Genomic DNA, 12861 nt, shown 5'->3' on the forward strand with positions numbered 1-12861 from the left:
TAGCAGTGAAAATAGTCATTAATTTCAAGAACAATGAACTGGTTAAAGCTGAATATAAAGCTGAACTATGTTTGAATAATGTACAAAAAAAACCTTAAAATTATGATTTTTTAACTTCAATTTTTTATTAAATTCTGTTATTTATGAGAGGAATTTTATTTTTTATTATTTAAGGTTTTTTGGGTTCATTTTCAATATTCTGTAAAAATAAGTTTTGAAAGCTGATGTGGGAAGTTTAATTTCAGCCCAATTTCCTGGCTGCTGGTCTCTGATTGGCTGCCCGCTGCTCTCCTCGGCTCCTATTGGCTGACCGCTGTAGTATATAAGCCTTGAATCCGACGTGGGAGTCAGTGTGGATGCAGATGTGAGCTGCACCTTTTTAACTGGGCGGCTCCTCTTCGACCCAACATGCGGTTCTCTCTGCTCCTCCTCTGGATCTTCAGCCTCCACTCCGCCGCTCCGCAGCCTCCTCAGCACGGACACGGAGCCCTGCAGCCCGTCGGGCCCCGGCGGAGAGGCCGGGACGGCGGCGGCAGAGCGACGAGCCTTCCGCGGCTGGAGGGCATTCAGCCGGCAGAGGTGAGGAGCAGCAGCCGGAGGAGAGCAGCTCTGAGCGGGTGAGAACTTTATGAAGTCCGGTGGAAAATTCTGGAGCTGTGAGGTTAATATAATCAATTTTATTTGAGGAAAAAGTCACTAACATGTATATAAAATAAAATATATAAAAATATAAAACCTCCGATTAAATGAATATAAATAGAAAGAAGTTATAAGCTCAGTAAAATTACATGTAAAATCATTAGAACTTAACTTTTTAAAGTGGTTTTGCATCATTTTAAAGTTATTCTGAGTCTTTTTGTTGTTATTTGCTAGTTTTTGTGGTTAGATTTTTCATTTCTGAAGCAGTTTTACGTCTCTGTGATGGTTTAGAGGTTTTTTGTGGGGTTTTTTTTTTGCATATTTTCGTTGTTATTTAGCTTCTCTTTGGGGTTATTTCAAAGTGGTTCCCATTGTGTCTCTGAGGCGGTTTTGCATTTCTTTGAGATTTTTTTTTTTGCATTTGTTTGTGGTTATTTTGTGTGTTTGTGGTTATTTAGTGTGTCTTTGAGGTGGCTCTGCATCTCCTCCTGATGGTTGTGTGTCTCTAAAACAGTTTTGTGTGACTTTGTGGTGGATTTTTCTCTCTGTTTTCTCTTATCTCTTTGAGCTGCTTCAACCCTTTGTTGTTGTTTTTGTCTGTCTGGGCTAATTTGGCATCTCTTTGTGGTTGTTTTGTGTCTTTGTAGAGCTTATGTGCATATTTGAAGTGTTTTGCATCACCTTCTTGTTAGTTTTGTTTCTTTGTGGTGGTTTTGTATCGCTTTTTAGGTTGTTTTGCATCTCTTTGTGGTTGTTTTGTCTCTTTTCGTAAAGTTTTGTGCAGATTTGAAGTGTTTTTGCATAATTTTCTAGTTAGTTTTGTCGCTTTGTGATTGCTTTGCATCTTTTTGTGGTGGTTTTATGTCTCTTTTGTAGGTTGTTTAGCATCTGTTCAGAAAGTTTTGTGCATATTTGAAGTATCTTGCATAACCTTCTTGTTAGTTTTGTCTCATTGTGGAAGTTTTGTGTCTTTTTGTGGTTGTTTTGTGTGTTTTTGTAGAGCTTATGTGCATATTTGAAGTGTTCTTGCATCACCTTCTCGTTAGTTTTCTCATTAAGGTTGTTTTGTGTCTCTTCGTTGTTATTATTTGTCTTTTTGTGATCATTTTTGTTTTATTTCAACATTTTATGTCTTTTTGTGTTATTTTGTGTCTTTGTGGAGGTTTTGCATCTTTTTGTGGAAGTTTTGTGTCTTTTTGTGATGTTTTGTGCATATTTGAAATGTTCTTGTACCACTTTCTCATTATAATTTTGTCTCATTAATGTATTATTTAGTCTGTCTTTGCAGCGTTGTTTTGTCTGTCGTTGTTTTGTCTTTTTGTGGTTATTTAGTGTATTTTTATAGTTGTTTTACTTCTCTCTGTGGTTGTTTTGCATCTTTTTGTGGTTATTTTTTGTTTTTCTTCAAGATTTTGTGTCTTTTTGTCATTATTTTGTGCAGGTTTTGTTTCTTTTCATGGAGGTTTTGCATGTTTTTGTGAAGTTTTGTGCATATTTGAAGTGTTTTTGCATCATCTTCTTGTTAGTTTTGTCTCTTTGTGGTCATTTTGTGTCCCTTTTTAGGTTGTTTCACATCTTTTTGTGGAGATTTGGTCTTTTGTGGTTATTTTGGGTCTTTTCGTGGAGGTTTTGTGTCTCTTTGTAGGTTGTTTAGTGTCTTTTCGTGAAGTTTTGTGGTTATTTGAAGGGTTTCTGCACATCATGTTCTCGTTAGTTTTGTCTCATTGAGGTAGTTTTGTCTTTTTGTGTGTTTTTGTGTTTGTGTGTGTGTGTGTCCTCAAGTGCAAGTCTGACTGACGGTCAAGTGATGGATGCAAAGTCAACACAAACAGGGGGTTAGATCAGTGTGTCTGATCCTAAACCCTGTGAACTGATTGGGCTTAGAGTGTGTGTGTAGTGTGTGTAGTGTGTGTAGTGTGTGTAGTGTGTGTAGTGTGTGTAAACAGCAGACTTAAGAAGGAAAAGCAGGCCTGTTTGCATGAACGTGTTTGAAAAGACCAAAGAGCTTGTTGACTTTTCCCTCCTCACCCTGACAGACTTTCACTGAAACGTGGAACAAATTAACCGAACTCAGAGTGTTGCTGCCTTTAAACGTATATTCTCAGTGTCTGTGGCGCCACAGTCCAGATGTTGAAGGTTCTGCACTGACAGATACAGTTTCTATTAAAAGCATTCACCCCTGTTGGAAGGTTTATTGCTTTTCAGCATTGAATCATTGTCAGTTTGGTTAATTTTTTGGAGAAGAATTTACTAAAAAGTGAAAACAGATTTCTACAAAGTAACATCAAATAATTCAACTCAGGTGCAGCCAGTTGGTTCTAGAAGTCAACAGTTGGTAAAATAAAGATGGTCTGAGGTCAGTGATTGTAGCATAAAGACTCCTGGATCTGGAAGGTCCAGTCTCTGGTGGATCAGTCCTCCTGGACAGAACTACACCATGAAGACTAAAGAACCAAGAAACTCTGAGAAAAGGTTGTTGAAAAGCATCAGTCAGGACGATGCAAGAACATTTCCAAGTTCCTGAAGATCTCTGGGAGTCCAGTTAAATCCATCATTAAGAAATGGAAGGAAGATGGAACATGAATAAATCTGACTAGAGAAGGAAGTCCTCAAAAACTGAGAGACAGAGAAGAAAGAGACTAGTGATGGAGGCCACCAAGACTACTATGACTCCTCTGAAGGAGTTTCAGCTTCAGCAGCTGAGATGTTAGAGACTGTTCATCCAACAACTGTTGTCTGTTCTTCACCGGTCAAAGCTTTATGGAGACAAAGAGAAAGACTCTGTTGGAAAAAGCTCCAATTAAATCTGGACTAGAGTTCACCAGAAGACATGTGGAGACTCTGAAGACACCTGGAAGAAGGTTCTTTGGTCTGAGGAGACCAGGATGGAGCTGTATGTCCATCAGACTGGACAACAAACTCTGCACTTCATCACAAACACACCATCTCCACTGCAATGCATGGTGGTGGCAGCATCATGATGTGAAGCATGGAGGTGGCAGCATCATGATGTGAAGCATGGAGGTGGCAGCATCATGATGTGAAGCATGGAGGTGGCAGCATCATGATGTGAAGCATGGTGGTGGCAGCATCATGATGTGAAGCATGGAGGTGGCAGCATCATGATGTGAAGCATGGAGGTGGCAGCATCATGATGTGAAGCATGGTGGTGGCAGCATCATGATGTGAAGCATGGTGGTGGCAGCATCATGATGTGAAGCATGGAGGTGGCAGCATCATGATGTGAAGCATGGTGGTGGCAGCATTGGCAGTAGGTTTATTTTCCATCCAGACGATGAGTCAAAGCAAACATTTCATCTAATTAATGGATTTGTTCTTTCAGTCCTTTTGTCTTGATTTCTGTTGTTTCTTGTCTGATCAGCTGAATCCTCTGCAGAGACGAAATTTTCTCTCTGAAGATAAAAACATCAGCGTGGAAATCAACGGTCTCAGTGTTGGTCTGAACACCAAAGCAGAACTTTTGTTTGAAGGTGAGGCTGTCTGAGAGTGTAGGAAGCAAAAGGAGGCTTCAGAGAGCAGCTGTGGAACAACGAAGCTGCTTTTAAAGTGCTGCTTCAGAGAGATTTAACCTGATCAACCCCAAACTGGTGGGTCTGAAAAGCAGAAAATGTTTTAAAAAGCACCAGAATGGCTCTGTTTATCAGCCAGAAACTGTAAAAACAGGAAAAAATGACAGTCATTAAACTAATCAAACCTACTGGATGAATAAAATAAATGCAGCATGGCTCAGACACAGTGAACAGAGCAGCAAGTTGTTGGAGATACATTCAGCATGGTGAAACATCTTTGTACTGATGATGAGCAGAGACTCAAAACTGAAATAAAACCTGTCCAAATTGACAAAAAACTTGTTTAAAATGACCCAAATTGTCCACAGTGGCTTAGAAATGTGCATTTTGTACAAATTTAGAGTCATTTTGAGCTAGTTTCAAGTAATTCTGGACAGTTTTTGAGTAATTTTGGATATTTTTTTGCTCCTTTGGATAACTTTCAAGTTATTTCAGAAAACTTTTGAGTCACTTTGGACAATTTAAAAGTCAGTTTAGACAAGTTTCAAATCATTTTGGACAATTTAAGATCAAGGGGGAAATCCAACCTCCTGGATGAATAAAATAAATGCAGCTCGGCTCAGAAACAGTGAACAGAGCAGCAAGTTGTTGGAGATACATTCAGCATGGTGAAACATCTTTCTACTGATGATGAACAGAGTCATTCTAACTGTGTTTTCCCTACTTCATGTTTTTTTCTGTTTCCATAGAGCTGCAGGACTTTATACTGCAGTGAAAAGTGAACCACAGTGAGGAAAAATGAGACCAAAACATCCAGAAACAGCTGCTTGGAGTTCAGTTCTTTTAATCAGTTTAGTTGAAAATTAACAGAATTTCACAGATTCCTACAGACATTGTATAGATATGTCAGGTTTTAAAAGTTGTTCTTCGTCGTATTTCAGGGTTAAATTAGGTTTGAACCTGCAGAAACGTTCAGTTTTTCCTCTGGGTGGTCGCCTTTAGCCTCAGACAGCCTGAATGTGTTGATCTGAAGGCGTCTCTGCTGAGATGTGGATCTGGAATCGGGTCCGGACCGGCCGGTCTGTGTGAATGCTGATGTCTAGCTGTGTTTGGACGCCCTGGTCCTGCTGGGGCCTCCTCTGCTGCCACAATATGACCAGGACACTGTGAGTAATGATTAAATCCTCCGGACTCAGCCGGCTACAGTTAACAAACGGCTTCGACACTGTGGAGCCCAAAACTCCACCGAGTCCTTTCACATGGAGACCAGTTTAACGGAGACGTTGTTCAGTCTGAAGAAAGAAAGAGGGTCAAAGAACCAAGACATGGAGGCTTCAAACTGACTGACTGCAGTTTTCTAATGGTTTCAGACACAAAACAGGAAGTTATGATGCTTCTGACTTTAAGCTGCTGCAAAGACACAAAACCTGAATCTACTTTGATATTTGATCACGTTCATCTCGTTGCAGCTCCGTTTATTTAAACTGATCAACTGAGATAAGAGTTAAATCGAACTGCTTTGAATGTGGTTCTATACTTGGTTTTAAACTGGTTTTGGGCTTGGTTTATGACTGTTGTCAACTGGATTAGATCCTGGTTTCGGACTGTATTTTAAATTGGTTTTGGGCTTATCTAGACTATATTTTTGACATTGGTTTTTGACTGGTTTAAACTGATTTTGGACTGACTGCTTTAGATGTAGGATATAGGACTTGGATTCAGACTTGGTTTAGGACTTGGTTTTGAATTTTGTAAATTGAATTTGATCCTGATTTTCCTGGTTTTGAACCTGATACTGGCCTGGTATTTGACAGTTTCAAACTGGTTCTGGACTTGTTTATAACTTGGTTTAGAACAGTTGTCAAACTAGAGTTAAACTGCTTTTGAACTGGCTTTTGACTTTGTTTTAAACAGATCTGGATGTGAACCTGGACCTGGATTGGACCTGGTTTAGTTCTTGGTTTATGACTGTTGTCAACTGGATCAGATCCTGGTTTTGTCCGGTGTTATGAACTGACTTTGGACTTGGTTTTAAACCTGATATAGGTTTGGTTTTTAACAGTTTGAAACTGGTCTTGAACTTTGTTTCGGACTGTGTTTTAAACTGGTTTTGGACCCGTTTAGACTGTATTTTTGACATGGTTTTTGACTGCTTTGAACTGGTTTTGGACTGTGTCTTCAACTTGTTCTGATCATGGTTTGGGACTTGGTTTACAACTTGTTATTTGCCTGTTTCAAAGTGATTCAAGATTTGGTTTTTGATTGTTTTGGCCGTCATTTTAGACCTGGTTTTGGATTTAGTTTTAAACTGGTTTTGAACTGGTTTCAAGCTTGGTTTTGACTGTTTGAAACCAGTTTTGAAATTGGTTCAGGACTTGGTTTTTGTACTGTTTTTTAAACTGGTTTTGGACTCAGTTTAGGACTTGTTTTTAAACTGGTTTCATTCTGGGTTTTAAGACCGGCTTTGGACTCGGTTTAAGACTTGTTTTGAACTGGGTTTGGAGTTTGTTTAGGACTCGTTTTAAACTGGTCTTTCACTCGGTTCAGGACTCTGTTTTAAACTGGTCTTGCAGCATCTTGTCCATCTGGACTGTGGATGTTTGAATCTGGTCCAGACGTCTCCTGACGACGTCGATCAGCTGTTTGCTCCCAGACGAACCTATTAGCACGTTTCCGACACACTTCCTGTTGCACTCGGCTGTGAAGTCGCGGCGGTGCGTCACTTTGATGGAGGTTCGTCTGTGAGGTCGCTGCTTTTCCCAGAAGGCCGATGGGCTTTCAGTCAGCTTCAAACCAGCAGCAGTTTGTTTCCAAACATCCTGATGTTCTCTCCCAGGGCCGGTGCTGGATAATTCCTGATGTTTTTCTCCCTACAGACCTCGTGTTTGTGGCGATGGATGCTGCGTCGGCTGGAGTCTGTCGCCCAAAACCAAGAGATGCACCAAACGTGAGTACAAACCTCCGTCAGCTGTCAATCAAACTGCAGGTTTAAAAACTAGAAACACCAGAAACGTGAAGGTAGAAACACTCAGGAGGCTTTTTGATCGACTGGAGGACGTTTAAGAGGGAAGTCTGGTCGTATTTTAGGGTTTTATTCTTGCTTAAAAATCCATGTAAGAAGCAGTTTCCAATGTAAAACTATTCAAGTAAAATAGTATTGTTCTTTTTTCATGACACGCTGATGTTTTTAAATTTGCAGCTTAAATAGAACATGTAAAAATTCACCAAGTGAAAGTTACTGCTGTCAAGATGTAAATTCAGATCTGTTAAATTAACCAAAAATAATGAAAAATAACCAGACTCCAGCTTCTTAAATAGAAATATGTTTTGGTTTGTTTGCTTTCTGTTGCTGTGCACTAAATATCTCAATAAAAATATATTCTACTTTTTTTTCTTCTTTAGCCCTCCTGATGTTCTCATTTACAGGCACCAAAAAAATATTGCTTCCTTGTCTGAAAAAATTCAAAAATTCAGTTAAAAAAATTCCCCAAATTTCTGAAAATTTGCAAAACCTTCAGGAAGAAAATTCCAATAATTCCTTAAAAGTTTCCTTTAAAATTTTTATTAAAAAAAAAAAAAAAATCCCCCAAATTTGGCAAGAAAATTCTTGTAAATATTTTCAAAAAATGAGTAAAAATCTTCTCAAAAAACCCTAAAAATATCTAAAGTGATTCCATATATATCAGTAAAACTTCTGATATTTTCTTTAAGAACATTAAGAACATTCTTTAAGAACATGAGTTTTTGTGAATGTTCTTAAAGAAACATTTTTAACATTTTTTTCCTCCAAAAAATGTTCTGAAATTTCACAAAAATGTTGAAAATGTGGACATCAGAAGTTTCACTGTGAAAAATATTTTTTTCCACATTTTGAAACTTTAAAATGGGTCAATTTTGACCCGCAGGACGACACGAGGGTTAAACCTCCACAGGAAAGGAATCAAAGTCAAATAAAGTGCTGAAACCAAAAAATTTTAATGATAGAAAATGTCGGTAATATTTTTTAAATGCTCAAATAAAAAAATAACAAAAATTTTATTGACCAATGAGTTATTTAAGTAATTTTTTAACATCAAAAATCTGAAATATTACAGATTTTTTCTTCTTTAATTGAAATATTTTCTTATTTTCTTTGCCTCTTGCATTGTATTCAGTATTATAGATTCAGTATTTTCACACAATCACTTGAATTCTGAGTTTTGCTCAATGTTTTCTAACATTTAATCAACGAGACATTTAGCTGATTAATCGATAATTTCTTCTCCGGTTGTGGAACTTGGATTCCTGAAACTCTACATGTGTGGAACCTAAATAAATCGTCTCAGTGTTCGGGTCTAACAGCACCACTGGGATTCAGTTCACATCATTTATAATTTCAGAACATCTGTTTCTATCCAGACAAACACCTGGACTCTGTTTTACCTGCATGAGCTTCACTTCCTGCTTGATTTACATCCGTCTGCAGCTTCACGACTTTCAGATTCATTTTAAAACATTCTAAGAGAATGGGTTCCTTCTTCCCTTCAGTGTTCTAAAGCTGCCTCTATGTGCCTGTGAAAGTTCTGAAAACTCTCAAAGAAAACAGCAAACTCTGTTCGGTACCCCTGAAACATCTCATTTGAAGTCTTTTGTTTAGTTACTAACCAACGTTACCTGCTTTTGTTTGGACCAATCAGAGCTGATGGGGCTTTTTATAACGAGATAAAAGCTAAAATTGAGTGTTTCACTTCTGCAGCGATGTGCAGTCTGAGGACAATAATGTGTTTTTGTACATTAGAGCAGGTAAACATGTTCTAGCAGCAGTAATATAAACACCTGAACACCCACCTGGAGACACGAGGAGCTTTTTCTAATAAGAAATGTGAATTTTTTTGGCATTAAAGGCGACATTAAGCTTCTCAAATATTCATATTTTTACAGTTTTTGAAGATAGAAGCTCAACATTTTAAAAACGCATTTAACCCTCCTGTTGTCTTCATTTACAGGCACCAAAAATATTATTTCCTTGTCTGAAAAAAATCCCAAAAATTCAGCAAAAAAATTCCCCAAATTTCTGAAAATTTGCAAAACCTTCAGGAAGAAAATTCCAATAATTCCCTAAAAGTTTTATTTTTAAAAAAAAAAAAAAAATCACCCAAATTTGGCAAGAAAATTCTTGTAAATATTTTCAAAAAATGAGTAAAAATCTTCCCAAAAAAATCCCCAAAATATCTAAAGTGATTCCACATAAAAATCAACCAAAATCCAGTGAAATTTGCTGGATTTTGGTTGATTTTTTTTTTGTGAATGTTCTTAAAGAAACATTTTTAACATATTTTTTTCCACCAAAAAATATTCAAAAATTTCCCAAAAATGTTGAAAATGTGGACATTAGAAGTTTCACTGTGAAAATATCTTTTTTTCCACATTTTTAAACTTTACAACGGGTCAATTTTGACCCGCAGGACGACACAAGGGCTAAGACAATTGAATAAAAACAGAATTTTTCAACAATTTCTGACATTTTTCAGAGCAAACAATCATTTATCAAACTAAATGAATAATCAGATATTCTTTAAAAACACCTGCATGACTCCCACGTGATGAAAAGCAGCGACATGTAGTGAGATCATTTAAAAACTAAATATTTTAGTATAAATAGTGATGCAGGTTTGGTTAATAAAGAAAATAATTATAGTTTTCAGCTTCACAGTCGTTCTATAACGGAATAATGCAATGCCACTTCCTGTTTTTTTGTGTTTGATCGACTGAAAATGTTAAAATAATTCAGGTGTTAAATCTAAATCCTCCTCAGAACCAGAACACAGAGTTGATGTTCTACTTCAGATTTGTGATTAAACTGATAAATAATGGGATCGTATGAGTGAATCTGAGCAGCTCCAGTCCTGGCTGTAATTCAGACCAGCATGACTTAAATGGGAGCAGATTTCCAGCACATCTGTCTTATTTTTATCCTTGTGTCGTTGTGAAATGCTGCAGATAATAAAGTTCCTCTGACAGGAAACGGTGAAACTCACCTGGACATCAGGAACACGAAGATCTGCTCCTGAATGCTTTAATTTCAAATGATTTTACATTTAAAATTAAACCTAAAATCACTAAAAGACTGAATATATGAATCATTTTCTGCTATTTTATCCTTCTAAAGCCTTCAAACACTGAGATTAATCCGGTCCTGGCGATGTGAAGTCTAAAAATGAACATTTTTTTGAGTGAATTCTGGTTCATAGAATTTACTTTTAGCAGAAAAAATCAATCAAACCTGTTAATCGATTGTGGAAATAGTTTGATGGCTGATTGATTAATCTCTCGTCTGTTGCATGAATTCTTAATGTCAGTCTTTTTTCTCTATTAGAAAAGCCTTGTTGTTGTTTATGTGTAAATAACTGGTCTTAAGTGTCAGAACGTGTATTGATCAGCTCTAGAATCAGTTCTGATCGATCAGTTTGTTTGATCTTTAACTGGCAAACTTTAAATTTTGAAAAACCAAAAAAAATACCTTCAAGTCAGTCAGTTTGTTAATCAGTTGACCAACTTTAAAGTGTCTTCAACAAAATACGAACAGAAACCCTGAGAGCCTCTGACAGATGCAGAAACATCAAACATCATCCAGCTGCTGCTTCTGGACAGATGTGTGGAAGATGTTTGACTCTTTCAAACTGGTAGAAACCGTTTGGAAAGGCTTCTCTGACCTTATTGTGGACTGGTTTCTGACTGGTCTGACTGGTCTGAATGGTCTCTGTTATGGATGGATGGATGGATGGATGGATGGATGGATGGATGGATGGATGGATGGATGGATGGATGGATGGGTGGGTGGATGGGTGGATTGATGGATGGGCTGATGGATGGATTGGTGGATGGATTGATGGGTGGATGGATGGGTGGATGAATAGATGGATGGATTGGTGGATGGATTGATGGATGGATGGGTGGATGGATGGGTGGGTGGGTGGATTGATGGATGGGCTGATGGATGGATTGGTGGATGGATTGATGGGTGGATGGATGGGTGGATGAATAGATGGATGGATTGATGGATGGATTGATGGATGGATTGGTGGATGGATGGATGGATGGGTGGATGAATTGATGGATGGATTGATGGATGGCTGATGGATTGATGGATGGATGGATTGGTGGATGGATTGATGGATGGATTGGTGGATGGATTGATAGATGGATTGGTGGATGGATGGGTGGATGGATGGATGGGTGGATGGATGGATGGGTGGGTGGGTGGATGGATGGATTGAAGGATGGGTGGATGGATGGATGGAAGGATGGGTGGATGGATGGATACTTTATTAATCCCAAGGGAAATTCAAGCTGGGATTGTTCATTGTTTGAACTTTGATAGAAACTGATTTCAGTCTTGGTTTAGAATAAATTTTTGATAGTTCTTGACGTCTTTTTGGGCCTGTTTTTAGACTTTGTTTTAAACTAGTTTTGGACATGGTTTTAAACTGGCTTCATACCAGTTTTTATCCTGTTCTCATGTCCTACAGCTGCAGGTAGCCTCCATCCATCCGTCCATCCAGCTTCTGACTCCGTACAGATGTGAGCTGATGTAGTTCAGGTGTTTCTGGTGTCTGAGATGCATGAAAGTGTGAGTTTCCTTCAGACGCCTGAGTCGACACAAAGCTGATTTATGATCCGATCAGCAGCTGGATGGATTTACAGCGTGGGTTATATAATCACCTGCAGAGCCGCTCACTTCCGCTTTCTGTCACGGAACACATTCAGTAAAACAAGAAGCAGCTTCTAGTTTCTGCTAAACAGACGTTAGCATCCAGAGCTAACCGGCTAATTAAAGGACACGAACACAGTTTTTACATTTATAAACCCTAAAACTATATCCTAAAGTTTTCCTGTTCTCCAACATTATCAGTTCCAATTATTGATCCGATTATCAGTTATGGATTGGTATTCCTGAGTTCTGAGTTTTATGGTTGCAGTTAATGTTTTGTTTTTGTTTTTCTTCTTTGGTTCGGTCTGTGTTGTTTTGTAAATTAGCTGCTAATCAGAAACGGTGGATAAATTCTGTTAATCATATAGATTATATCTTTTCTATGCTTGTATTTCAGGTCTACATCTGTAGAAAACAGGTGCTAAATTTAGTGCAATTTAAAGATTAACACTTTATGCTGCAGCTTTAGTCAGCGTTTGCTTGAATATCTGGGTTTATTCTTTCTTGTTTCATTAAAACTTGGTTAATAAATGTCACTTGTTGCACGAACTCCTAGAAAACCTAAAAAACAACTTTTTTTAGGATCAATTTTGAATATTTAAGTCAATATTTAGTTTCATGTGCATGATTTAATACATTCAGTGTTTAGAGTTTAATCAAGACTTGTGTATTTTAAAGCAGAAAAACACTTTAATATTTACGTATTTATTGCAGGTTATAGCATCATTGCAGTACGGAACAATATTAACCACAGGCTTTTCAGATTCTCCAGAATTGTTGTGTTTTTATGGAAGTAAATTATGTTTCTACAGATGTTGTTCGCCTACAGTGAAACCAAATAATAACTCTCAAGCTAAACGCAGTAGAAGTGCTGCAAAATTAAACAAAAACTGACCATAATCCTGATTTTGGTTTCGGTATTGATGTTTACGGTGCGTTCTGCTCGTATTAAACTCTGCACAAAGAGAATAATCCATGTAGGAAGGATCATTTGGTTTTAAT

At 37.7% G+C, this 12861-nt stretch overlaps 1 protein-coding gene across 7 annotated transcripts in view; it reads left to right on the plus strand.

Annotated features, from left to right (window-relative positions):
• The first annotated feature begins 354 nt into the window (after positions 1 to 354).
• Positions 355 to 12861, plus strand: part of LOC111586965 (latent-transforming growth factor beta-binding protein 4) — an 84687-nt gene continuing 72180 nt past the window's right edge. For all 7 annotated transcript variants that reach the window (XM_055012000.1, XM_055012002.1, XM_055012001.1 and 4 more), the window contains exons 1-2: positions 355 to 617; positions 7046 to 7116. In XM_055012000.1, coding sequence (XP_054867975.1) covers positions 409 to 617; positions 7046 to 7116 — 280 coding nt within the window. In that variant the 5' untranslated portion in view covers positions 355 to 408. The remainder of the gene's footprint in view (positions 618 to 7045; positions 7117 to 12861) is intronic.

This window comes from Amphiprion ocellaris, chromosome 7 (assembly GCF_022539595.1).
Source record: "Amphiprion ocellaris isolate individual 3 ecotype Okinawa chromosome 7, ASM2253959v1, whole genome shotgun sequence".
Taxonomy (NCBI): domain Eukaryota; kingdom Metazoa; phylum Chordata; class Actinopteri; family Pomacentridae; genus Amphiprion; species Amphiprion ocellaris.